The sequence below is a fragment of the Barbus barbus genome, assembly GCF_936440315.1.
Source record: "Barbus barbus genome assembly, chromosome: 22".
Classification (NCBI taxonomy): domain Eukaryota; kingdom Metazoa; phylum Chordata; class Actinopteri; order Cypriniformes; family Cyprinidae; genus Barbus; species Barbus barbus.
This window is the reverse complement of record NC_136750.1, coordinates 15,774,682-15,799,854: the sequence shown is the minus strand read 5'-3', so window position 1 is coordinate 15,799,854 and position 25,173 is coordinate 15,774,682. Positions and strand designations below refer to the sequence as shown.

Sequence of the window (25,173 nt, the reverse complement as noted above, 5' to 3'; positions counted from 1 at the left end):
TTGGGTAAACTGCTCCTAACACTGTGTCTACACCGGATGAGACAGTTGTCACACCACGCAACAACAGCTTTAAGTTCATGTTCCTCATCAAATTGGAACAATTTTATCCTTTAGTTATAATACATTATCCAATGGACTACACATTCAGACAACAGCTGATATCTGATAGAGCCTTCAAGCTTCAGACAGCTGGACTCCAGACCAAGTTTTCTTTTTTCTTCTTCTTTTTTTTTTTTTCTTGACAGTGCCTTTATCTGCCATCACACTAATATGTAAGCCTTTTAGATTATGCAACCAAGATTCAAATTCTTAGGTTAAATCCATCAGAACTGAAAGGTTTTCAAAGAGTCTCTGTGGCTCAAATGTTCATGTGTGACTTTAAAACCTTTCATCTTCACCATCAGAGAGGGCCTTACAGAAGAAGCTCCAGGTGTGGGTCAGTCCAATCCTGAAGCACTTACATACGGGGAGCATTTCAGAATAACTTACATCTCCAGAAACATGTTTAAAAGCCATTGATGGAATGGAAGTTCTACATTATGTTCCACAAAAGAGCTGCATCGGCATCTCACCTAATATTTTCTTGTACTGTAGTTTCATATCAGAAAGTAGGCTAATCTGTGGGTATGGAAATCTTGATGAGGGTTTAGAGTAATGAAGACTATTTTGCTGTGTAATTGTTACATTATTTATTTATGTTGTATATATATTAATGCTTTTTGTCAGTCTGGACAGTCTGCCAAGCACACCCTGAGCTCAGATGACATGGAACTCAAATGAGAAAAAGAGAGGTGATTCAAAACATTTAGGAAGAAGTGAACAATCAGTGTATTCAGGGATGTCATAGGGGGTAAAAAAAGGCTCAATCATGGTATATTTCTCACAATAGTATGGAGATATAGGACTGAACAGGCATGGTTCTCACACTGGGAATCTTTTTTTTCTGGGGAATAATGGGAATATCTTTAAGGAAATAGTTCACCCAAAAATTAAAACTTGCTGAAAATGTACTCACCTTTAGGCCATCAAAGGAGTGGATGAGTTTGTTTTTTGATTTGGTGAAATTTAGCATTACATAATTTACTCACCAATAGATCTACTGCAATGATCCACAAACAATCTATAATGTCTTGTGAAGTGAAAACTGCACTCATTCACCGAGGATCCATTATTAAGCAAGTGATTGAAAAAACAAATCTATCTACATCTTGGATGGCCTGAGGGTGAGTAAATTTAAAGCAACTTTCATGTTTGGGTGAACTATTCTGTCTTCACAGAAAATTAATATAGCCTGAAATGTGTGACAACAAGCCCCACTATCCCCTATATATATATATTTTTTTTTAATGTAAACCTAGATCCAGAGAGATATGTAAAATACTGCAGGATACATAATGATGTTGAAATAATTAAAGAAGCTAGAATTAAATAAAAAAATATTTAAAGAATAAAATAATATATATACATAACATTTTTTTTTTATTTATGAAAAAAAGGCAACAAATACAATAAGAAAATACAAACATTAATAATACAAAAATAACGTGAAAACAACAGCTTCTGTGAAAATCTTTTATTCTTAAAATGTCTTGATATTATATTTCATAAACTGAATATTCTTCTTCCTCTTTTTATTTTTGTAAAGCTCAAAGATTTACGGTAATTTCAGAATAATTTTTGCAAAACAGAAAACAATAAGCCATTTATGAAAATATTTAGGAATATAAAAGTTTCCTCAAATAAAAATATTTTTCAATAAAAACTGAATGTGTACATTTTCAATTATTATATCAAAGTTTATGCAGTTTCTAGTAAACTCAGATATGAAATTATTTGACATTTTAAGCGAATCATACATGCCATATATTTGCTTATCAATTGTTCACACGCTGTCTTTTTTGTTGATGACCATTTGTTTGGATATTTGGCGCCCCCCTCTGTTTAGAGCGAGAACACCATTGCCAATCACCAAAGGCTCCACAAACAACAACTTTTCACAAAGTTTCCCTCACAATTTCCCCTCGTGGCATGGTGGCCTGTTTTGAATCATGAATTAATGGAGGCAGCCAGCAAAGGAGGTACAACTAACAAAAATGTCTGTAACTGTGTCGAGTGAATGTGGTCAGTCCACCCAAGCCAGCTTAGTGAAGGGCAGCATTCACTTCTGTCTCAACACTTGCTTCTGGTAAAGCTCAGAACCAGAACTCCTTCAAAGCTGGTCAGTGGGATGGAAAACACATAACAGCATTCTAACTCTGTTTAGAACCTGTGGCTTTCAGATGTGTTCCTTTGCCATGACAGGGCTTTTCCCCTCACGCAGGTCTCCTGAACTCTGTGAACCCCAGAAGGGTATGAATATATAGGACAATATGGCATACATTATTGTATCCAACTTGACTGGATAAACGAGAACTTTCTCTCTGTAGCATCAGACTTTAATCTGGCTGTGATTAGATTGTATCTGACAGTTGTTCTCATTTCTCAATTTGTAGGCCTACTAGTGTATATGATAGTGGTGTTTACTTAAGTGAGTTGCATAACCTAAACATTTTCCCCAAAATTACATGAAATAACATACTACACCTAGTTTGATTTTGATACAGATTATGGTTAAAAAGTATGGGTTCTGTAAGATTTTTAAGGAAATTAATGAGGTGCGCCACATAGATCAAAAGTGACAGTAAAGACTTGTACATCATTACAAAAAATATTTTTTTATTTAAAAAATACTGTTCTACTGAACATTCTATTCATCAAAGAATCATTAAAAATGTAAAGTATCATGATTTCCACAAAAATATTAAACATCACAAAATAAAAATAAAGAAATGTTTCTTCAGCATTAAATCAGTATATTAGAATGATTTCTGAAAGATCATGTGACACTGAAGACTGAAGTAATGATGCTGATTCAGTTTTGACATCAGAAATAAATGACATTTTTAAAACATTAAAGTAGAAAACCTTTTATAATTTTTAATCAAATAAAGATTTCACATACATGAAAAAAATCTTACAACCCCAAACTTTTGCACACTACTGGACATTATTGTGTGAAGTATGTATTTAAATAGCATTTATGGTAGCACTTTATTTTAGGACAAATTCTCACTATTAACTAGTTCCAGCAGCTATAAATCAGCATGCATATTACTAGTATATTGGCTACTTAATAGTACTTTTTAGGCACAAAAATGCCTTATTCTGCATGACCATATTTTATATCCCTTAACTAACCCAAACCTAAACTTAACAACAACTCTACTAACTATTAATAAGCAGCAAATTAGGAGTTTGTTGAGGAGAAACTCATAGTTAATAATGAATATGTGTTCTCTAATCTAAAGTATTGCTGCATTTGTTATAAGCAATTTCTATTCTTGTAATATGTTGTTATTGGTAAGTGAGTCTCTCTCCTGTAAGGAAGAAAACCCAGAGTCTACAAGCAACTTTCTTTATTTCATCTCTAAGAAAGATGTTTTCACATTTTATGGCAATTGTGTTACTTCAAAACAAATAACACTATAGTCCAAATCTAACTTTCTGTAAAAGTAGCAAAGGGAATCTGCTTTTATTGCAATGCATTACAAACTGTATTTATCCTGTTATTAAAAATACACCAATAAAAAAACAAGTGTATGTTGCTGGTGGCAATTTTTCTCAAATATATGAGATGAAAGTTTATACCATGTCCATGATGGTGGCTCCTGGAGCCAGAAATATAATTATTATTTTTTAGTAAAGGGTTTGTTGCAAATGTTGACAGGATGTTACGTTTCAATTAGGACTTTAGCAGAACACTATACTATGCTGCCATTCATTTTGGTCCACTCAAAAATGTCCTGCTCACACACAATGTCTGAATTGATGAGCAGGTAGCGATCTCCAACGCAGAAGTGTTTCTGACAGGCAGCGCATTTGAAGCACTCGAGGTGATAGACTTTGTCACGGACACGCATGGTCATTTCAAAAGCCCGGATCCTCTTTTCACAGGAAGCGCAGAGCCCGTCCTGACCAAACAGTCTACAGAGAAGGAAACATAAATATATTTGCACCTGAAAGAAGGTTTTGATAGACAACCACTTGATTTTAATATATGATTTTATAGTCATGTGCAAAAGCCTTAAGCACATTATTTGCTTCACAAGAATATTTGTTTTAATGTGAGGCAATACAGACATATGCATGCAATACATGTTTGTTCATTTACTTATAAATTATGATTTGCCAATAATGTACTTTAACCCTTTAAAGCCTACTGTATCATATTTGATACATTTCTAAGACCTCTAAATTATGATCAAATCTTGACTACTACATAACTTTTTAGCAAGTAAAAGGCCTTTTTTATTATCATTCTAAAAATGCCTCTCCTTCAGGTCGTGGTAATCTTGTCTTTTTGCTGTGATATCTTTACAGATTTTTTAAAAAGTAGACATTTTTTCTGTTAATAATATTTCAGGTTGAACCTATATCTATTCATTCTTTTTTTAGAAAACTCTTGTTGAATATGTGACCCTGGACCACAAAACCAGTCTTAAGTCGCTGGGGTATATTTGTAGCAATAGCCAACAATACATTGTGTGGGTCAAAATTATAAATTTTTCTTTTATGACAAAAATCATTAGGATATTAAGTAAAGATCATGTTCCATGAAGACTTTTTGTAAATTTCTTATCGTAAATATATCAAAACTTCATTTTTGATTAGTAATATGCATTGCTAAGGACTTCATTTGTACAGCTTTAAAGACGATTTTCTCAATATTTTGATTTTTTTGCACCCTCAGATTCCAGATTTTCAAATAGTCGTATCTCAGCCAAATATTGTCCTATCATAACAAACCAGACATCAATGGAAAGCTTGTTTATTCAGCTTTCATATGATTGACCTTATGACTGGTTTTGTGGTCTAGGGTCACAAATCTGAGTATCAACACATAAGTCATCATTGTATACCACTGTATTATATTTGCCTGCCACATTAAAATTGATTGCATTTAATGTAAGAAATCTGCTATACTCTTATAAAGATCTCACTGATTTACATGAAAAGCTATCAGAATTTCTTCATTTTGGCCATAAGAATATCAGCATCTGCATTAAATTACATATTTTTACTCAGTTTGCATCTCTGAATGATACTGAGTAGACTGTAGAGTAGGCTGTGGGTTCCAATATCATATTATATGAGTCATAAAAGCATGCAAGTATTTGACACTTAATAAAACACATAGCCTATTTGAAACACATACTAGGGTTAATAAACGGTTCCATTTCTTTCCTTTTTTTTAAAGATTAGGCTATTATTACATATGTCAGACTTCACAGGGTTAATAAAGAATGAAAAGTTCGATCCAGGCCTGCCAGTCTTACCTGAGGTAGTCTCTCCTGCACAGCTTCCTGCCAAGTTTGTAGTACAGCCTGCGGCCCACCTCCCCTAAGCGGCAGCCGCAGAGGTCACAGCTCAGGCAGTCCTCGTGCCAGTACTGCTCGATGGCCTTGAGGAAGAAGCGGTCCCCGATGCTCTGCTGACAGCCGCCACAGGTCAGCAGTGACGGCGGCATCTGAAGCACCTCGTCGACGGGTTCCCTGCGGATTAGGGTTTACATTCAAATATGCGATATGCTATTATGAACACCAGATGGCCCTAGTGCGTATTTTATTAAAAACACTAGCATAAGACATTATTGGTTATTATGTGTGTTCCATACGGATAAAATTGGCAATTAGGTGCGCTACTTTTTTTTCTAAATGTACCTACATTTGATTTATAAATAAATGTTTGCTTAAGATGTAACTACTGCCACGTGATCCCAAGGGAGAAAATGTAAGCAAATGAGGCGCTTTGGGTCACTGCACACATACTCAAATTAGCCCATTTATTCCCACTGGTTAATATTTGTGACCATTTTTTTAAATTATTTTATACACCATTGTTACGTATAAGCAAAAGTGCAGACTGTTTTGAATTCACGTTTTTTAACGACCAGAGCTGTTTAATCCACTCTGAATAATATCTGTGTCAAAACTTCAATAAAGGAAGCATATCAAATATTTTTAAAATATATTTGGTACATATAATATTTAAAGGGTCTATTATGAACGTGGTCTATTATTAAGATTATTAGTCATTTAAATCATCAGGCTACATGTCAGTGTCCCCATTCTAATAAGACTAATTTTTCTTGGAATATCATTCCTTTACCCCCAATAAAAATAGGTAACAATATACAAAATTATGTTACTTTATTGCAACTTTCTTTAGGATCTTGCCATGTGTGCCAAATCTTAAGTTTTCCCTAAAAAGTGTCCTATATTAGCTACAACTGGAGCTATAGGAATAAAACATAGCCTAACTTAACTTGATCATATTTTTTAAATATTTATATATATATTGCGCTTTTTTCTTTTTTTATTGTAGTGTTTCATTATTAATAGTAGGCTATCCTTTATGCGCAACTCGCGATACTAGTTAATAAGACTTTAAATTAGTCCAAAAGTGATATTACAAATAATCGTCTGATCACTAATATTGGCAAAATTGTACTGTGACTTAATGATTAATCTAAGCGCAAACGCTGTTATAACCAATAGGCTCCATAATATAGGCTATTGCACTATTTTGGTTGTACTTGTTGTCTAGCCAACAAACAAAAACAATAAACAAATGGAAAGCCAAACAATATATAGATGTCTTACTCATTCGTTTCCAGTGTTTTCCGTTCAATTGTAGATGCCATATTAAATATTGTTCAGGAATAATTCAATTGCACATTTGATATGCGCACTTCCAGTCAAATATGTCCCAGTCTCGCCGTCTGCGGTGTTGAAAGACCATCCACGTCCTGCTCAATGCACCTTCAGAGATGCACCTGCTTCGCTGCTTTCTTAGCGCACTAAAGATCTACAACCTTTAGCACACATTATGCATGCTAAATCCCAAGAGTATGCAACGTATAGCTTCTTTGCATTAGATTTCTGTCTCCACGCATTCAATCCTCATCCTAACCTATGTATTTCTGAGCAATATGTGGTGATAGGCAGATGTTCCCCAGCCGCGTTGTTTAATTACTCCAGAGCAACTGCGTTTGCGTCAAGCGTGGTTTCTCCTCTGTGCTGCATTTGGTGCTGCGAGTCTCCACAGCACTGTCCCGTAGGGCTGCTGTCTGTGGTCCCGTTATTATAGGATAGCAGGTATTTTTAAATGGCCCTGCCCCCTCAGTTTCTGCTTTCTTTTCCGACTTCCTGCTCACGACCGCTCGACAATGAGAGGAAATAGCGCTCCTACATGCCGCAAGTCACCAGTCAATTATAAAGCCGTCGGCTCGTGACTGGAGAGGTCACGAGCTCAAACAGACAGGCTCCTTATCACATACCTGTCATCCAAACATGAAAGAGATTGAGGAAAAAGCTGCAAACACATGTAATTAACAGTGCGTGAATATTTATGAAAACACTGGGAAAATCCAAGGACACAGCTGCAATATTGCAAGGGGGACCTGGGCTCCTAAGGGTTGTAGGCAGCCCTGAGTAATTATGTAAGTCAGATGTAGCCTATACTAAGTAGTATTCTAATTTTTATAATAAATTCTATCATTTATATAATGTAGGCCCTATTATTAATTTGTTATATGATTTTATAATAAAGTCCTATTTATTTTATATATTTGATTAAATTAAATTTAGCTGAAAAGCTTATAGACTGTTCCTTTAGGCAATAGTGATGTAAACCTTCAAAAGATTCTGAGTATGAGCCCCTATACAACAACTGCCTTTTAAAAAACCCTAATACAGAGGTTTCAAACTGGGGGCCACAAGAGAGTGCTGGGGGTCCGTGGAAATGTTTAGAGAAAAAAAGGTGTTAAAAAATGTAAAAATAAATAAATAAACAATAAAAATAAAATTAAAGCAAACAAATAAAATTTAATTAAAATAAAATTTTATAGAAGTAAAATAAATAGTTTAAATAAAAAAATGTTATAAATAAATGGATGAAATAAATAATAACAAAATAGATTATGAATCAATGAATTATAAAATATATTAAAAAAATAAGTAAAGTTAGATCAAAACAAACAAACAAAAAACAACAAAAAACTTATGTAACCTAAATATTTTCCAAATAATATTTAACATATATGTAACCCTGGACCACAAAACCAATCATAAGGGTCGATTTTATATACATTATATATATTATACATTATATAGAACAATATTTGGCCGAGATACGACTATTTGAAAATCTGGAATCTGAGGGTGCAAAAAAAACTAAATATTGAGAAAATCGCCTTTAAAGTTGTCCAAATGAAGCAACGCATATTACTAATCAAAAGTTAAGTTTTGATATATTTACGGTAGGAAATTTACAAAATATCTTAATTGAACATGATCTTTACTTAATATCCTAATGATTTTTGGCATAAAAAAATACTATATTGCTACAAATATACCCATACTTATGACTGGTTTTGTGGTCCAGAGTCACATACTGTATATATAATATTTACTTTTTACAGTCTAAATTGTGCCTTCATACAAAAAAATAAAAATACATTTTAAATCTTTTACATTTTATGATGGGGGGGTCCCTCACATGAGGATAATCTTGGGGGTCCGTGTCATCTCTAGAAGATCAAAAACCTGTGCCCTAATTCACAATGGTTATATGAAAACACATTCATCTGTAATTGCAATGCAGCAAACAAACACAGCAAATGGCTCTTTCAAACTGTTTTCTCCTGATCTATCTCCTCACACTCATCTCTGCTTGATGTCGTTGGAGAAAACTCCTCTTATCTCCTGCCAGAGCAGCTCGGGTAGTGTCAGCAGCAGTACTGGGCCAGGAGATAAAACGCTCTGCACAACACTGAATGGGTCCCAAACATCATCAATGCTTAGGGGTCTTCAGTGGCAGTATCTCAGCCAAATGTTGGCTGTGCCAATCTGGCCCTAACCCTGTGAGGTCAATGATCGCCCTTCAGCTATAATTTTACTATTCTGACTCAAAAAACTACATTTCATCCTAAATAAAATTAAGTTCAGATGAGAGTATAGGGAGAATTTTTTTTAAATTACGTTTAATTAGCAAATTGTATAAAATCCCATAAATATTTCTGCAAAAACCATGATGCACAACTATTCAAAATATTTTAAAATGAATGCCAGAAAAAAAATATATATATTTTATTTAGCGAGGATGCATCAAATGTGACAGTAAAGTCATTTGGTCAAATGTGGCAGTAAAGACATTTATAATGTTACAAAAGGTTTCTGTTTCAAATAAATGCCCTTCGTTGAACTTTCTATTCATCAAAGAATCCCAAATTTAAAAAAAAAAAATTATCAGTTTCCACAAAAATATTTAGCAGCAAAAATTGTTTTCAACATTGATAATATTAATAACCATTATTTATATTTGAACACCAATAATAATTGATGACATTCAAAAATTTCTAGTATGTGTGTGTTCTTATTTATATATGTATATGATTTCCCAAGAATGCAGATGATAACATGACTTTAACCATTACTTGTTTGCTTCGACAGTTTGTTTTTTAATAGCTGTTAAACTGTGTGCATAAGGCGTTCACCATTTCCTGTGGATTGGACACAGCAAACCCAGAGGATGTACAGGAAATGAGCACAGATGAACCTTGGCAGGGGGTGGTATGAGCCATGCTGACTTCCTACTCGTTTCACTTGATCACCCTGCTGGACTCTGATTGGTTGGATAACTCCAGATGGCCCCCGCTTGATAGGTGAAGGGCTTTTGAGACAGTGCCTCGGAAACCACTGACTGTCAACTCATCTACTTGGCAGGAAAAGCTTTCTTAACTCAGGGTGGGTTTCCTTCATAAATGATTAGGGATGTAGTAAACATATCAACACGGCTTGCAACATCTTTGTATGGTAGAAATGTTATTAAGTATTTTCTAAAAATGCTGTGTTTCATGTATGCAATATTTCTTATGTGCAAAAAACATTCAATGAAAGTCTGAGAGCCACAGCAAGACAAAATATTGTGCAAAGTAAAAATATTCTTTGTCTAAGAAATGGATTTCAGCAAAAATTATACTATTGTTTCTGCAGAAACTGAAATTAATTTAGCACGGAACTGAAATAAATCTAAACAGTTCCATCCATAAACAGTTAACAAATAGAAATAGTTTTAATTTCTTTTTTTTTATGTTTGTTTTTCATATCAGCCAATTTGCCCCAAATTGTATGTTTTATGGCATGAAATCTAATGGCCTAAATGTATTTTTCACTGACATCAAAATAGCATAATAGTGTAAATTTCAACTGTGATATGGAAAAAAATAATTTACTCGGCATTTAAAAAAGGAATAACTCATAAAACATGTTTTACTGTACACCTGTTGCAGTAATTTGATTAATGGTTGAATGTTACAGGGATAAAGGTCAAAGGTCAAAGATGGCTAATAAAGGCCTTAAAGGAATAGTTCACCCAAAATGCTAATTATGTCATCATTTACTCACCCTCATGTTGTTCCAAACCTGTGTGTGTGTCTTTCTTCTGCTGAGCACCAAATAAGATATTTTGGTAACACTGTACTTAAAGTCTTCATGTATAACGCATTTAAAGGGCTATTAAAAGGTATAATGCATTACAGTTATTCATAATGTGCGTTGTAATACATTATATAATGTCGGAAATAATTAAAACAGAAATTAAAATGCATAACAATGAATTGATAAATGTTAGAATGTATTATGTTGAACACACAACTATAATACATTATCCATTCACCACACTCACTTATTTTATTTTTATTTTCTCATTTCTAATTTGCACATACTTGACCTGTACATACATAGTTGTCTATATTATATATTGTGTTTTTGCTGCTTTGTACATAGCCTATTTGTATATTTGTATATTATTCTTTTATTATCTGTGTCCTGTCCTGTTGCTGTCTTTCTGTTGCACTGTGGAGGCGGAGCTTCTGTCACTATAACAAATTCCTTGTATGTGTAAACATACCTGGCCAATAAAGCTCATTCTGATTCTGATTCTGAACTGTGGTTACAATTATTCATGAGACTGTACAATACATTATAAGGTGCATTACAAGGAGTAATTAATGCATTAAAACTACATTTATGATGCATTAAATAAAGTAAAGTGTTACCGATATTTTAAAGAATGTTAGTAACCAAACCAAGCCAATGCCTTCCATAGTATGGGAGAAAAATACTATGGAAGTCAATGGTTACTGTCAACAGTTTAACTGTAACATTCATATCAGAACAAATGCAAACGTTTACAGTAAATGATTGCTGAATAAAGTACATGTTTAGGATTTAGAAGTCAATAGCCTGAAAACTCAGGATATCAGTCTCTTTTTATGTTGGCTCTGCAAGAGAGGCTATGATTTATTGAAAGCCCTGCCCCAATAGGAAATGCCATTGGATTGACTGATCGTTTGCCATGGAACAGGGCTCGTCTCAATAACAAAAAACTTAAACACATTCTCTTATTGGATGTGTTTGACACACTCTGTTTTAATTACGGTGCATGCCTTTAGCATATTGGAGAAGAGATCCATCACAGACTGAGTAATCACAGTTAGGCGTATTTCCTGGATGTGTTGTTGACTCTCTGATAGGATATACTCTGAAACAGCAATAGCCAGGCTATGCTTCCTGCCTAATCTCAGCTTTAACTATTGTTGGCTCAATTTTGAGAAGCTTGTGTGAACACCATTATTTGGACGAAGTAAAAACATTTTTGTGACTACAAGTTTGTGATTTGTTGATTGTAAACTTCAAGTGATCAGTGATTAAAGTAGAATTCGTTTGTGACACTGATAGATATATTAATAGACTTTAAAAGTTGAGGACCGCTGCTGCTGTTACTAAACACAACAGAGAGCGGAAATGAGTCAGTCATTGAAAGAGAGCTTCACTCTCCCATGAGATCTTCCTCCAATCTGAATTATTCCTGAAAGAAAACACCCTTTCAATAGAACAGTGCTATCAAAGAGCAGAGCAACCATGTTAACTGCTTCCTGTATATGCCAAACGCAACTGTATTCACGTGGTTTTTGAATAGTTTATACAGAAAGAAGTTTATACAGAAAGATAAACTTTGAATAGTTTATACAGAAAGAATTGAATAGTTTTACAGAAAGAAGAAAGCAAAAAAAGCTTTATTTTTTATATTGAAAATACTTTTGGAATATAAATACCTCTTGTAAGGGATAAATGCTTCATAAGATTGAAAAGATACACATATGCAACAGGAGAACAGAATTTATTTTGCACAAAATGCTATTTCATAATGTACTCAACCTGATACAAATAAATTAGAAAATGTGAATGATTAAATATTAATTAGCAATTTTTGTAATCATTTATTGCATGTACATATTTAATTTTTGCAGGGTTTTTATTTCTATTATTCCTCTTTTAAGAAGAATAACCATGGAAAGAATAAGAATGGGTTTAATAGGTGGAAAGAAAGTTCGAGTTGACTGCATGCATTCACTTCCATCTGTCTGGTGCCATCTGCTGGATCATAGTTTGATTTACATTAAATAACTACATTAAGTAACGATATAACGTTGTAGGGACTTGTTTAGTCGTTTAAAACCTCATATTTTAGCCGGAAAATAAACAACAATAATAAGAAAGTTATGATATTGAAAAAAAAAATGAAAAAAAGATAGCCTTATCAGCGAAATAAAATAAAACACAGTCCCAAAACAAAATACTAAATTTCACATTTTGAAGAATTGTTTTTTTGATTATTTGTTTTTTTACATTTTAAATCCTCCGTTCATTTTCCTTGTTCGTTTCACACGTGCTTAGTGACAAATCCAAAAGAGGAAGTCATTGTATGCCTGCTTTGCAACTGACTAAAATCTTAGTATTTTCTGCCATCTTCGTGACTCTTTCCTATGCGTTTAATAAATAGTCTTTATATTTTATTTGTATATTCATCGTAAAAGAAGTAAAAGTAATAATAACCTGCATATAAATGTCAGTAAGGCACAGGCATAATCCTGGCCGCCTCTAAACGGGGCCATTCCTCATTATAAACCTTTTCCTCGCCTTTCACTCGCTCTCAGTTGTCGGTGAGGCCGGCGGGGCGGATCCTGTAGTTAATTGGAAGAAAAAATAAAAGCAACACAACCAACGCTTCGGATTATTTGCCTCTAGAAGATTACTTTTCTCCCTTCTGGACATATTGCGCATAAAGGTGAGCACATATTTGAATCGTGAACGTTATACAGAGTCTGGATCTTGTGCTGATTTGGACACAGTTTCAGTCTAATATGCGGACAATGGGTTGCTATGACAGTGTTTTGGAATGTTGTTGTTTACTTCTAGCGTTTGAGAAATATCTTTAATGTTTATCATTGAATTATTGAAAAATATAGACTTGGATAGGATTTTATTCATAATACTTCCCTGTCGGGTCCAGCTGAAAATCTGCTAATTTACTATCAGACAAAATCTCGTCTTTATTATTTCGTCATATAATAGTTATATGATTACCTTACTATTTGAACATGTGTGATTAATATCTTGGTGTCATTACTGACAGATTTGGTCTATTTGATTGAAAGATGATCGTGATCGAAAATGAAACCATCAAAGATCACAGCAACTTGAACTCTCACTGCTATTCACTCGGCTGTTTTTAGTATTTTATGCCTTCATTTATTTATTTTTTGTTCTGTTTTGATATTAAAACTTATGCTTGATCCTTGATTAGATGCCCTCGGCAACAAATGGCACCAGGACTATGAAGTCTGCCAGCCCAGACTTGGGATCTGCTCCCGGATCAATGAACCATATCCCCGCCAGCAGCCAGCTGACTGGAGCCCAATCAGAGGCCCTGAAGCAGGTGCTGGTGGTTCTTGAAAAGAAAGTGCGCAATATGGAGAAGAAAAAGGTACTGGTTTCTCTCTGTAACATAACTAATAGATGGATAAACTACGTTTTTGTTGTCCCGCATCTTCAGAGTTCATTCCCCTGTTAACCTCGTGCCTTTTTTTTTTATTTATTTCACACATTCTGAAGAAGTTTATATACATTTCTTTTGACTATGCAAGTAAACGCACATCATCCTTGGATCTCAATAGTATGACTTGTTGTTGGTAAATGGGTTTAATATGTCATGTTTCATGTCATGTTTTAGGGAAATCTATCCAGGCCTGTTACACGTTTATGAAACCATTGCTCCATTTATATGCATTATATGTCATGGTGTATGACCCAATATTTTAAATGTAAAGGCAAATCGCTTATCGTTATGTGCCCTAACTGTTCTTTGTATCGCCAGCCACAAATGCTAACCGGCTAGCGTTTGTAGTTTTAGCATATGCCAGCCGTCAACTTTATTATTCAATTTCTCTTGATGAATGTATTGTGTAGTTACTTGTTTACCATCTCTATATAATCACGTTATTTCTTGACATTTTTAGTCAGTTTCTACGATCACTGTTTGTTTCGCACGCACATGGAGATAAAGCTAACATGGCGTCCTGTTATAGGTTAAGCATGATATAAATGGGGAGCAAAATGCTTTTAAATGAGTTATTGTTTTGGATTGTCTCCGGCTTGTCTTGCCGAGGTAAATGTGTCCTCAGGACACACGGTAAGCGCCTTTGGATCCTGCAGGTTTCTTAGCTCCGCAGGGGAGACTTTTAACTTGGTGACAGTGCAGCACATTGCTTTTATATTGGTTTATTTACTGGCTTTATGATTGTGTGTCGAAAATTTAAGGTTATATTTCGTTAATGCGATAATTCACTGGGGGAAACAATAATTGTCATTGACTCCCCCCTCATGTTGTTTCAAAGCAAAAGTGGTGATTTTTGTTTTCTGTAAAGTGATTAGCCACTGTCCTTTCTTTCAAGTAATTTATTTAGAGAACAGTTATGGCCTCATGCCTTATTTGACTTACAAAAAGTCAAAAAAATTGGTCCGGTTTTAACATTATGCGTTTGTGGAAAGTGAATTTACCCCATCTCTCACCAACTGAAATGGGATAATCTCCACATAACTCAACCACATGCTGCAGCTTTCTGGAACAAAGTCCTCACTCTTGATCCACTTTGAATTGGAAATTAGTTTCATAATTGCAATTATGTACAATGTTCTTCAAAGGTTTTTGTCTTTCAGTTCAGTCAGGGATGCGTAAAATTGTGACATTGAAAAACATGGATAATGTTACAAGAAAATCTATATCAATTAAATGCTGCCATATTGAACTTTCTATTAAAAGAATCATGAGTTTATAACTGTTTTCTAAAAAATATTAAGCAGAACATCTTGATTTTACAATTGTTTCTGAAGGATCAGGTGACGCTGAAGGCCGGGCTTCTTTCAAAAACACAAAACCTTACTGACCCTAGAATTTAAAATGATATATGCACACACTCATTTGTATTCTCGCTTTTCTGAGAGGCAAACATTTATTTTGAATGGCCTGATCGTCTGCTTTATCTCTGTCATGTGTTCAGCTGGATTTTGAGATGGGAAATTAATGCATAAACCTGTGAGATGACTGCATCGTACTGTCATTTTATTATACGGCTTGTTTGTTTTTCAAATTTATTTCTATTTTTTTTTTTTTTGTCACTTGTCTTCTTGCAGAGCAAGCTTGATGACTATCAGGACAGAAACATAAAAGGGGAACGTCTCAACCAGGACCAGCTGGTGGGTAAACGCCAGCTTTTTGTTGCCTATTAATTGTTTCAGATTCCTGAAGTCTGTCCTTTTTCTAAATCAATCTAGGAAGCCCTGTCTAAGTACCAGGAGGTAATCCATAACCTTGAGTTTGCACGGGAACTGCACAAGAGCTTTTTGGCATTGGGTCAAGAAGTGAGTACATGAAAATTTAATTTGCTCTCTTCCGTAGCCTGAGGACCTACAGTTTATACTTTTGGGAATGTGTGTAGGTCTACTCCTGAAATTTACTGAAAGGTTTATGCATAAGTGAGAATGTCTCCCGCAATCTGTTGCTTTGGATAGATCCAGAAGAGTGTTAAGAAAGCAGCACGTCGTGAGCAACTCCAGCGTGAAGAGGTGGAACAGAAAAAGCTGAAACGGGTTCTGGAGCTGCAGTTCCTTCTGGACCGACTTGGGGATGAAAGTGTGCGGCAAGAGCTACTTCAAGGAGCCGGGGGATCTTTGCTGCTTACCGAGAGTGACCTTACTTCCCTGGATGAGTTTTACAAGCTTGTGGGGCCTGAACGTGACCAAAACATCAGGTGAAGTCAACTGTGTCATCCCAATCCACACTACTTTTCTCCTTTTCGAAATTGTTTGCAAATTAAAACTATGCTGTAAACAAACAGAAAATGTGGTGTTCTTTCAACTGTAACGAGAGTTTTAGATACATTTGGATCTCTCACAGAATACATTTCAGACAGCTTGAGGTTTCAGCATTGGCAGAGCATGTTAAGTTTGACAGTGTCTTTGTAACTGTTACTGCACTTAATTATTATCGATTTGCCAGTGTGTCCAGGAAAGCTTAAAGGTTTACTCCCCTTAAAAAACAAGGACACAAGGGACACAAAGGACTTTAGTTTAAATTGGAAAATTAAGGGTTTTTTATGTAACACAAGGGATTTCTGTCTATCCATTGAAAGTCCGTCTCTCCAAAAGTTTGATGCTTGAAGTTCATAGACCTTATAAAAGAGATCCATATGAATTTAGTGCAGTTTGTGTGAAATTTATTTTATTTTTTTCTCCTCTCTGCTTATCTTTTGGATTGTATATTTATAATGGGATGCTTTTATGTCTTGCAGGTTAACTGACCAGTATCAAGAAGCATCACAGCACTTATGGGAACTTTTAGAGGGGAAGGACAAGCCTGTAGCAGGAACAACATGTATGTCTAATGGACTTTTTAATCATCCTTTTTAGGGTCTGATAACTCCTAACATTCAGGCACAGGAAGTTAAAAATGAAATTAGTAAGGTTTATGATTTTGTGATGTCAGCTTTTTGTTGTTTTTAAAGGGTGAATTTGTTCAGCCGTTTTTTTTTTTTTTTTTTTCTTTCCTTGCGAAGTATAAACAAGTATCCAACTGTACTGGAAATAGTTTTTCCTTGTGATCCAATTATATTTTTTGTGCATGTTGGTACAAGGAGATTTATATTTGAATTTTCAGGAAAAATCTTGTAATATGTTTTGAAAGCTTTCACATGCTTTTTTTTTTTTTTTTTTTTTTTTTTTTTTTCGCATTTTATAAATTTTTCAAACCTGTTTAGACAGTTCAAACAATTACGTATATGCATAATTATGCATTTTCTTTCCCCACCCCATTCCACAACCTTAAAGTAACAAAGTGCCAAGTACCAAACAACCAAATAAATGATTATATGAACAAATGATTAACTATATTAAGCTTTCACATGCACTTTTAATTAAAAAAACAAAACCTTTATGGTGATTATAGAAAGTTGCATACATTGGTCAGCATAATTTGAGTTTTTACCAAAGATTTACTAAAGCAAGACATGGATGTGGGCAAAGGTAGTGCATACTGCAGTATTCGGCTATGATGCATGTGCTGACTCAGCAGTGGGTGGAGTGGCATGATCCATGTCTTCTGTATCCGAGTGTGATCCTGTAGCTATGTACTTGGGGGAAACTCTCCAAGGACACTTACTTTGAAAGATCACTTGATCAATAAGGGGAAACCATAGGTCAAATTTTCATTTATGCACAAGTTTGAGATGTATAGTAGTCTTAATGTTAATGGCCAGTTAAAAAGTGCATTAAAAAACTGCTAATATATTTACAGGATTGTTTAATTTTAACTAGTGTAAAAATATCTCAAATCTATCACCTACAGTAGCCCTGCCTTGGAAAGCTTCCAGCCACTACACATTTAAAAAAAGTTATAAATTGATTTGCATTTTAATGAGTTAAATAAGTATTTGATCCCTTATCAATCCGCAAGATTTCTGGCTCCCAGGTGTCTTTTATACAGTTAGGAGCTGAGATTAGACACTTTCTTAAAGGGAGTCTCTGCTTGTTACCTGTATAAAAGAACCTGTCCACAGAAGGAAGCAATCAATCAGATTCCAAACTCTCCACCATGGCCAAGACCAAAGAGCTGTCAAAGGATGTCAGGGACAAGATTGTAGACCTACACAAGGCTGGAAGGGGATACAAGACCGTCGCCAAGCAGCTTGGTGAGAAGGTGACAACAGTTGGTACGATTATTCGCAAATGGAAGAAACACAAAATAACTATCAATCTCCCTCGGTCTGGGGCTCCGTGCAAGATCTCACCTCGTGGAGTTTCAATGATCATGAGAACGTTGAGGAATCAGCCCAGAACTACACGGGAGGATCTTATCAGTGATCTCAATGCAGCTGGGACCATAGTCACAAAGAAAACAATTGGTAACATACTACGCCGTGAAGGACTGAAATCCTGCAGCTCCCGCAAGGTCCCCCTGCTCAAGAAAGCACATGTACAGGCCCGTCTGAAGTTTGCCACTGATTCAGAGGAGAACTGGGTGAAAGTGATGTGGTCAGATGAGACCATAATCGAGCTATTTGGCATCAACTCAACTCGCTGTGTTTGGAGGAGGAGGAATGCTGCCTATGACCCCAAGAACACCATCCCTACCGTCAAACATGGAGGTGGAAACATTATGCTTTGGGGGTGTTTTTCTGCTAAGGGGACAGGACAACTGCACCGCATCAAAGGGACGATGGATGGGGCCATGTACCGCCAGGGCATTGAAGCCAACCAGGGCATTGAAAATGGGTCGTGGATGGGTATTCCAGCATGACAATGACCCAAAACACACAGCCAAGGCAACAAAGGAGTGGCTCAAGAAGAAGCACATTAAGGTCCTGGAGTGGCCTAGCCAGTCTCCAGACCTTAATCCCATAAAAAATCTGTGGAGGGAGCTGAAGGTTCGAGTTGCTAAACGTCAGCCTCGAAAGATTAATGACTTGGAGAGGATCTGCAAAGAGGAGTGCGACAAAATCCCTCCTGAGATGTGTGCAAACCTGGTGGCCAACTACAAGAAATGTCTGACCTCTGTGACTGCCAACAAGGGTTTTGCCACCAAGCACTAAGTCATGTTTTGCGAAGGGATTAAATACTTAATTGACTCATTAAAATGCAAATCAATTTGTTACTTTTTTTTTAAATGTGTTTTTCTGGATTTTTTGTTATTCTGCCTCTCACTGCTCAAATAAACCTACCATTAAAACTGTCAGTGGGCAGCTTTTTATTCTGTGTGGATGCATTAAATTGATCGAAACTGACAGTAAAAACACTTGTTACATAAAATATAATTTTTTTTTTAATTCTTCAGACAATCCTAAAAAGTATCACTGTTTCGAAAGAAATAGTCTTTCTTGAGCACCATCAACATATTAGATTTTTGAAGGATCATGTAACACTGAAGACTGGCTGCTGAAAATTCAGTTTTTCATCACCAGAATAAATTACACTTAAAATATTCAAATGGAAAAGTCATTGTAATATTTAACTTGCTGTTTTTAATGCATTTTTGATCAAATGAATGCATCCTTGGTGAGCATGAGATTTCTTTTAAAAACAAATCTTACTAATCCTAAACATTTGAATAAGAGTATAAATGTTTGTCTTTCAGATAAAGCACTGAATGACACATTGGAGCGGGTTTTGCAGAGCGGCTACTTTGACAGAGTGCAGTCTCATCAGAACGGAGTTTGCACGGAGGAAGAGGAGCAGACAGTTGCAGTGGAAGTGTCTGAAGCAGAGGAGCACCCTCCCAACATGGGTAAAAAAAAAAACTCACTTCATGTTGCTCAATCGAGTGACTGTCATTCTGACAGCGCTGCAATACAGAGTAGTTTCTGAAAACTGACTTTGATGTCTCCTAATAGAGGGTGAAATGACAGAAGCGTATGCAGAACCCATTCCAATTGAGGTGACCGAGGTAAGGCAAGTTGGTTAAATGCACTTTGTAAGATGCAAGCTTTAGAGGTCACATTTGAGTGATTTTTGACAGTTCACTGCACTATGAAAACGTGCAATATTCATCCTCCCCAATCCAAAAAAAAGTGTATATGTGTGTGTATATATATATATGTATATGAAACTAAACAAAATGCAAAAATTCTAATTTTCACATACGATTTGTTTGTTCTGATCAATGCAGAAAAAAAGCTGACTAGCTAAATGAAAATGCAAATTCACCCTCTGATAGTATAAAAAAGCAGAAATACCACTATTTGCATGATGCACAAAGTGCTGCGCAACTGTTACCTTTCACAGAGAAGGAAATCAAACAGTATGGGGGGAGGAAGAGTAAACATTAATTAAAATTAATTCTATTCAGCTAATTTCCAAAGCATCATTTCTCGCTTTCATTTAGTTCAACTTAATGTAATGGAAACTAAAACTGAAATAAAAATGTTTGATTAAATATTAAAAACCAACTAATAAAAATCATGCACAACAAATACGAAAACCTCGACTACAATTAAAATGAGAACTGAAAATATAAAAAAAACTAATTCGGAATATTAATAACTATATAGTGGAATAGTATTAGTAGTGATTTTAAATTAACACTGTTTTTCAAATGCAACATACTGTCATGGATTTGGCAAAGCAAACTGGTTTGAAAAGTAAAATGCAGCTGTTTTTGGTGCAAAAAGGAACTGACTTCAGGAACATAATGAATGTGTGTGAACCCTATAATTGTATGATCTTTCTCAGGGTTAAAGTTAAAAAGTTTAAGCTGAATTTCCTCTTGATTACCAATAATTTTCTTGACATTTTGTTTTCTCTCCAGTTTGTAAATAGGCAGTTTGTTTTGGAGAGCACATGCAGTACTGGCGATAAGGAACAAAGCGAGGAATGGAGTGCGGAGACGGAGGTAAGCTGCTCTAGAAACTGCATTGCAACCTATGTGGACTTATTTTTGCCCATGTTTCATATTTTGTGTATGGATTAGTACGTCAGTGGTTCTCAGCCTTTTTGACTCTTAATGTCTAAAGCCTATTGGATCTGTTACAGGTGGTTAACTCCATGCAGCCGGTTCAAACCGCCCCCAGCCCTGTCATCCCAGAGCCCCATCCTCTGACCACAGTAACTCCAACACCCCCTTCAGACCCTGTGGTTAGACAGCAGGTGGTTCAGGATCTCATGGCACAGATGCAGGGACCATACAACTTCATGCAGGTGGGTTTTTTGCAGATTTGTCTTATTTGGCATATGTTTGTATGCATACTAAATGCAATTTTCGTTCCCAGGACTCCATGCTTGATTTTGATGGACAGTCTCTTGATCCGGCTATTGTATTGGCGCAACCTATGAAGCCGATCCCTAGTTTGGAGATGCCGCCAATGGTGTGTCAACAAGGTATGTATATACGTAGTTCCACCACATGGTCGTTCCGTTAGCTTTATGGGTTAAGGATTTTAAATCAACCTAACTTTGCTGGGCTTTGGTTTCTCAACCTGCAGCTCACCCAGAGTCTCGTCTCTCCCAGCCTCCTGCTGTTGGCATTCAGCCTGAACCCACACAAGTGAGTGTAGCCAAGTTCTTCTGGATGGAAATGAGTTTGCTGAACTGTCTGGAAAAGAAAGATGAGTATTGACTTTATATCTGTGTAAAGGTAAGTGTGTGAATTTACTTTGTCTGCAGATCCCCATGGTCTCTCCATCACCAGAAACCTTCTCCACACCGCCTCCAATATACCAGTCTTCTCACGCAACAGATCCCCGACCACAGACAGACTCCATTGATCCTATTCAGGCAAATTATCAAGCACCCATTTGTTTCATGAGTTCTCCAAATTGTTTATTACTGTGTAACTAGAATATGAGCTTTCTAATGTAAACAAAAGTTTGCTACACAATGTGCATCAAGTAATTTTCAGCAAATAAAATAATTGCTTGTCCTCTGTAGGCCTCCATTCCCTTGACAGAGCAGCCGCCTCCATCTTCGACGCTCCCTCCTGCCTCCCAGACCCAGGTGATCCAGCCTGGATCCAAACCCTTGCACAGCAGTGGCATCAATGTCAACGCAGCCCCATTCCAGTCCATGCAAACGGTAACATGCCTGAATGAAAACGACTAATTTAAGAATGTTTTAAACTGGTAAAATCAGGAAGACTCTTCTTTACAAGGAAACTCCACCCAAAAATTAAAGTTCTCTCATCTATGTAACCTCGTGCCACCCCGAATTAATGACTTTCTTTAGATAAACACAAATCAAATTCTGTAATTAGTAATTAAGCACACCTCTTTCAACTAATCAGGTTCTTCAGGCTTATTTGAAAACTACATGATTTGTGTGTTGGAGCAGGGTTGGAATTAATTCCTGGAGCGCCCCAGCCCTGTAGAGCTTAAGTTTGACCCCCTGCTCTAAACCATCGCTTCTGGGCCAACTAACATTTGAGTTTGTGCTTGACATAAACGTCAGCACGTTGTGAAACTCAATCGAGAACTGACGGCCAACTGTGCTTCTGCGTCACTTCTTGTTTGAGTGTCACACATCAAACATGAGCTCATATTACAGTTGGCTGGTATCAATGGTTTATCGTTAAAAGATGAAAGTTTTGTTTTTCTTACACGTATCATTTCGCTTTAAGACATTCATCAATGGGAATCGTATGATTTACCATGGTGTTCACTTTTTGAAGCATCAACTTGATGTCCCAGATGGATTTTTTTTCTGATCATCTATGTTTGTCTGAAGAAAGTAATTTGTCTGGGATGGCATGAGGGTGTGTAAAGGAAGAGAATTCTCATATTATGGTGAAGAATTCCTTTTAGATAACACACTTTGTGTGTTGTATACTCTATCGCCTAATATTACATGTTTACTTATTCTCATTCTGTTCTTCCTGACAGGTGTTCAACCTTAATGCGCCTGTCCCACCAGCTAGTGATACAGAATCAATGAAGCAGGCCAGCCAATACCAGAATAGCTACAGCCAGGGTTTTAATAACCAGACACAGCACCCCGTGGAGCAAACAGACATGCAGCCAGAGCAGCTCACCTCTGGTGAGGAAAATCTTTGGAATCCCTCAATCATATTTTAATACCCACAATATAATCCTGTGTATATAGTCAGCACTTCTCAACATGTGGCTCATGGAAGCAAGCAGCTGTGGAACCAATAATATAAACTTTGACTATTCCCTGTGTCCTGCATAATGCCATTTGTAAGCTATTGAAATAATATTAGTTCTTTTTTTTTTAGTTATCCCCTTAAAATACATATTCATACACGCATCATCATGTTTGACTCTGACTTTGACTGATTGAATGTTTGATTACGACGACTACTGCAGTATACATAAACATGTTTAATTCAGCTGTTTTGTTTTGTTGTCTTAACAGTAGTTGGTGCCTTCCATTCTCAAGACCAGTTACTCCCTAACTCCACTGGCCCCCAGCCCATATCCCTGCAGTCAGGTGGCCAGGGCAATGGATTCAGCCGCCAGGCTCAGTCCTTCTACAACAGCAGAGGTATTTCTCGTGGAGGTCCTCGTAACTCGCGTGGTATGATCAATGGCTACAGAGGACCATCCAGTGGTTTCAGAGGTACAGATCAATATCGTGTTTGTAGCAGTAGTATACAGGGATTTTCATTAATCATTCATCATTGATGGATGAATCATTAGAGGTTTTGTTTATTCCAGGGGGATATGACTGTTATCGCCCACCCTTCTCCAACTCTGCAAACTCTGGATATGGACAAACCCAATTCAGTACGCCGCGGGACTATTCCAACTGCAGCTATCAGCGGGTAAGTTCGGATTTTGATGCTGTTAATAAGTTTCTCTTTACTGTTTGAGCATTAGTCTCAACACTTCCTCAAAATACTGCTGAGACATTGACATTTGTCTTCTCTTTAATCCTTTTATTTGTCTCTCCATAGGATGGTTACCAACAGAACTATAAACGTGGTGCTAGCCAAGGGGCTCGAGGGATTTCTCGAGGAAGTGCTCCAGCTATGCGGTCTTGAGCCTTGTGAACGGAGCTTAGATCTGGACCACAGTGAACATTGAAATACTGAAGTGCATATGTCCTGGCTGTTTTTTCCCCCCTTCTCTCACCTTCATGGAATTGATCGGACAACATCTGCCCTGATATGTTAAAATGGAGAAAATGGTTCTATGATTCAGAAAGCAAGCTGAAAACCCAGTGTCAAGATTTTAAACCTACCCTGCGTTTCGAACAGATACCTGTGAACTTGAAAGACATAATTTATTTTATTTTTTTGTTGGAAATAAAAATAAATAAATGAATAAAATAAACCTCATACCTGCCACAAATGGTCCAAGATTGGGAGTTTTCTTGCTGCCCCACTGTTCTGTTCACACTAGTCAATTTTAGTTCAAAAATGTTTCTTTTGGTACATTAAGAGTCTCAGTTTGTAAAGTGATATTGCTTCAAGAGTTTCAATAAAGATGTGTTGCATTAAATGCTGTACTGCTGTTTGGGTCTTGTACCCACCCACCCCCCACCCCCCCCAGTCATGATTACAGTATCAACTCAGACAATGTGTTTTTTTTTTGGATGTGAATATACTTTGTATCCTTATGCCTATCAACCTGAAGGACCTTACAAGTACTGCTATTTAGTTACTTTTTTTTTTAGAAGACAAATTTGAATCGTATGCTAATACATTCGAGATGTTTTATTTTCATATACAAGTCTTGCACAAGAAGCTGTCTGAAGCTTATTACAAAAACGAAGGATTCTCTGCTGTATAATTGGGTTTCCCTTTCTATGCTGCTTCTATATAAGCTACTACTAATGTAGGTACAGTTGGTGATCTGTTGAACAAAATTGAAATATGTCGATATTGGAGTTAAAGGCTAAAGAAAAAGGCTTTAAAAGGAAACTTATTTTCATGAAACGTGCGCTCACACTTTGAATGCAACAATTACAATCAAAAATCATGAATGTAACACAATCTGTACACTGTGAGGACAACACGGCACAAATCTATATAAAAATACAATTTTTAAAAGTTTGAATTTGTTACAAAGAGGTCCAAATGTGACGGAATTACGTTTTTACAGAAAGACTACAACTCTCACAATAATACATGTTTACCGCCTTGACTAATCTGACAACACTATATAGCAAATTACTATTAAAAAAACTAAACAAAAAAAACGTGGTTTACGTCTGATGAATGCAAACT

General features: G+C 36.1%; 2 protein-coding genes across 3 annotated transcripts; one reads left to right on the top strand and one right to left on the bottom strand.

Moving 5' to 3' along the window:
* Positions 1–1,459: 1,459 nt before the first annotated feature.
* Positions 1,460–7,807, bottom strand: LOC306887996 (rhombotin-2). Its single transcript, XM_079446081.1, has 3 exons — positions 6,702–7,807; positions 5,376–5,591; positions 1,460–4,023 (listed from the first exon to the last, which is right to left on the bottom strand). The coding sequence occupies exons 1-3, from the start codon at positions 6,740–6,742 to the stop codon at positions 3,801–3,803; spliced, it is 480 nt and encodes a 159-aa protein (XP_079302207.1). The 5' UTR covers positions 6,743–7,807; the 3' UTR covers positions 1,460–3,800.
* A 5,242-nt stretch (positions 7,808–13,049) lies between these two features.
* LOC306888741 (caprin-1-like) lies at positions 13,050–24,449 on the top strand. Of its 2 annotated transcripts, none has more exons than XM_079447164.1 (18): positions 13,050–13,230; positions 13,750–13,929; positions 15,636–15,698; positions 15,777–15,863; positions 16,014–16,252; positions 16,793–16,875; positions 19,630–19,779; positions 19,886–19,938; positions 20,800–20,883; positions 21,024–21,188; positions 21,260–21,368; positions 21,473–21,534; positions 21,654–21,764; positions 21,918–22,061; positions 22,865–23,018; positions 23,358–23,561; positions 23,660–23,766; positions 23,899–24,449. In XM_079447164.1, exons 2-18 carry the CDS (start codon positions 13,750–13,752, stop codon positions 23,983–23,985), a joined length of 2,082 nt encoding a protein of 693 aa, XP_079303290.1. In that variant the 5' UTR covers positions 13,050–13,230; the 3' UTR covers positions 23,986–24,449. The 2 variants fall into 2 exon arrangements, with proteins under 2 accessions (XP_079303290.1, XP_079303291.1); XM_079447165.1 differs by having other exon boundaries at positions 13,092–13,230; positions 23,361–23,561; positions 23,899–24,442.
* Positions 24,450–25,173: the final 724 nt, after the last annotated feature.

Coding starts and splice junctions, on each gene's coding strand:
- LOC306887996 (XM_079446081.1), bottom strand. CDS start 6,742: ATGGCATCTACAATTGAACGGAAAACACTGGAAACGAATGA. Junction 5,592..6,701: donor AAAACACTGGAAACGAATGA/GTAAGACATCTA, acceptor CCTAATCCGCAG/GGAACCCGTCGACGAGGTGC. Junction 4,024..5,375: donor TGCAGGAGAGACTACCTCAG/GTAAGACTGGCA, acceptor CCTTCTCTGTAG/ACTGTTTGGTCAGGACGGGC.
- LOC306888741 (XM_079447164.1), top strand. CDS start 13,750: ATGCCCTCGGCAACAAATGGCACCAGGACTATGAAGTCTGCCAGCCCA. Junction 21,369..21,472: donor GCCAATGGTGTGTCAACAAG/GTATGTATATAC, acceptor CTCAACCTGCAG/CTCACCCAGAGTCTCGTCTC. Junction 21,765..21,917: donor ACTCCATTGATCCTATTCAG/GCAAATTATCAA, acceptor TGTCCTCTGTAG/GCCTCCATTCCCTTGACAGA.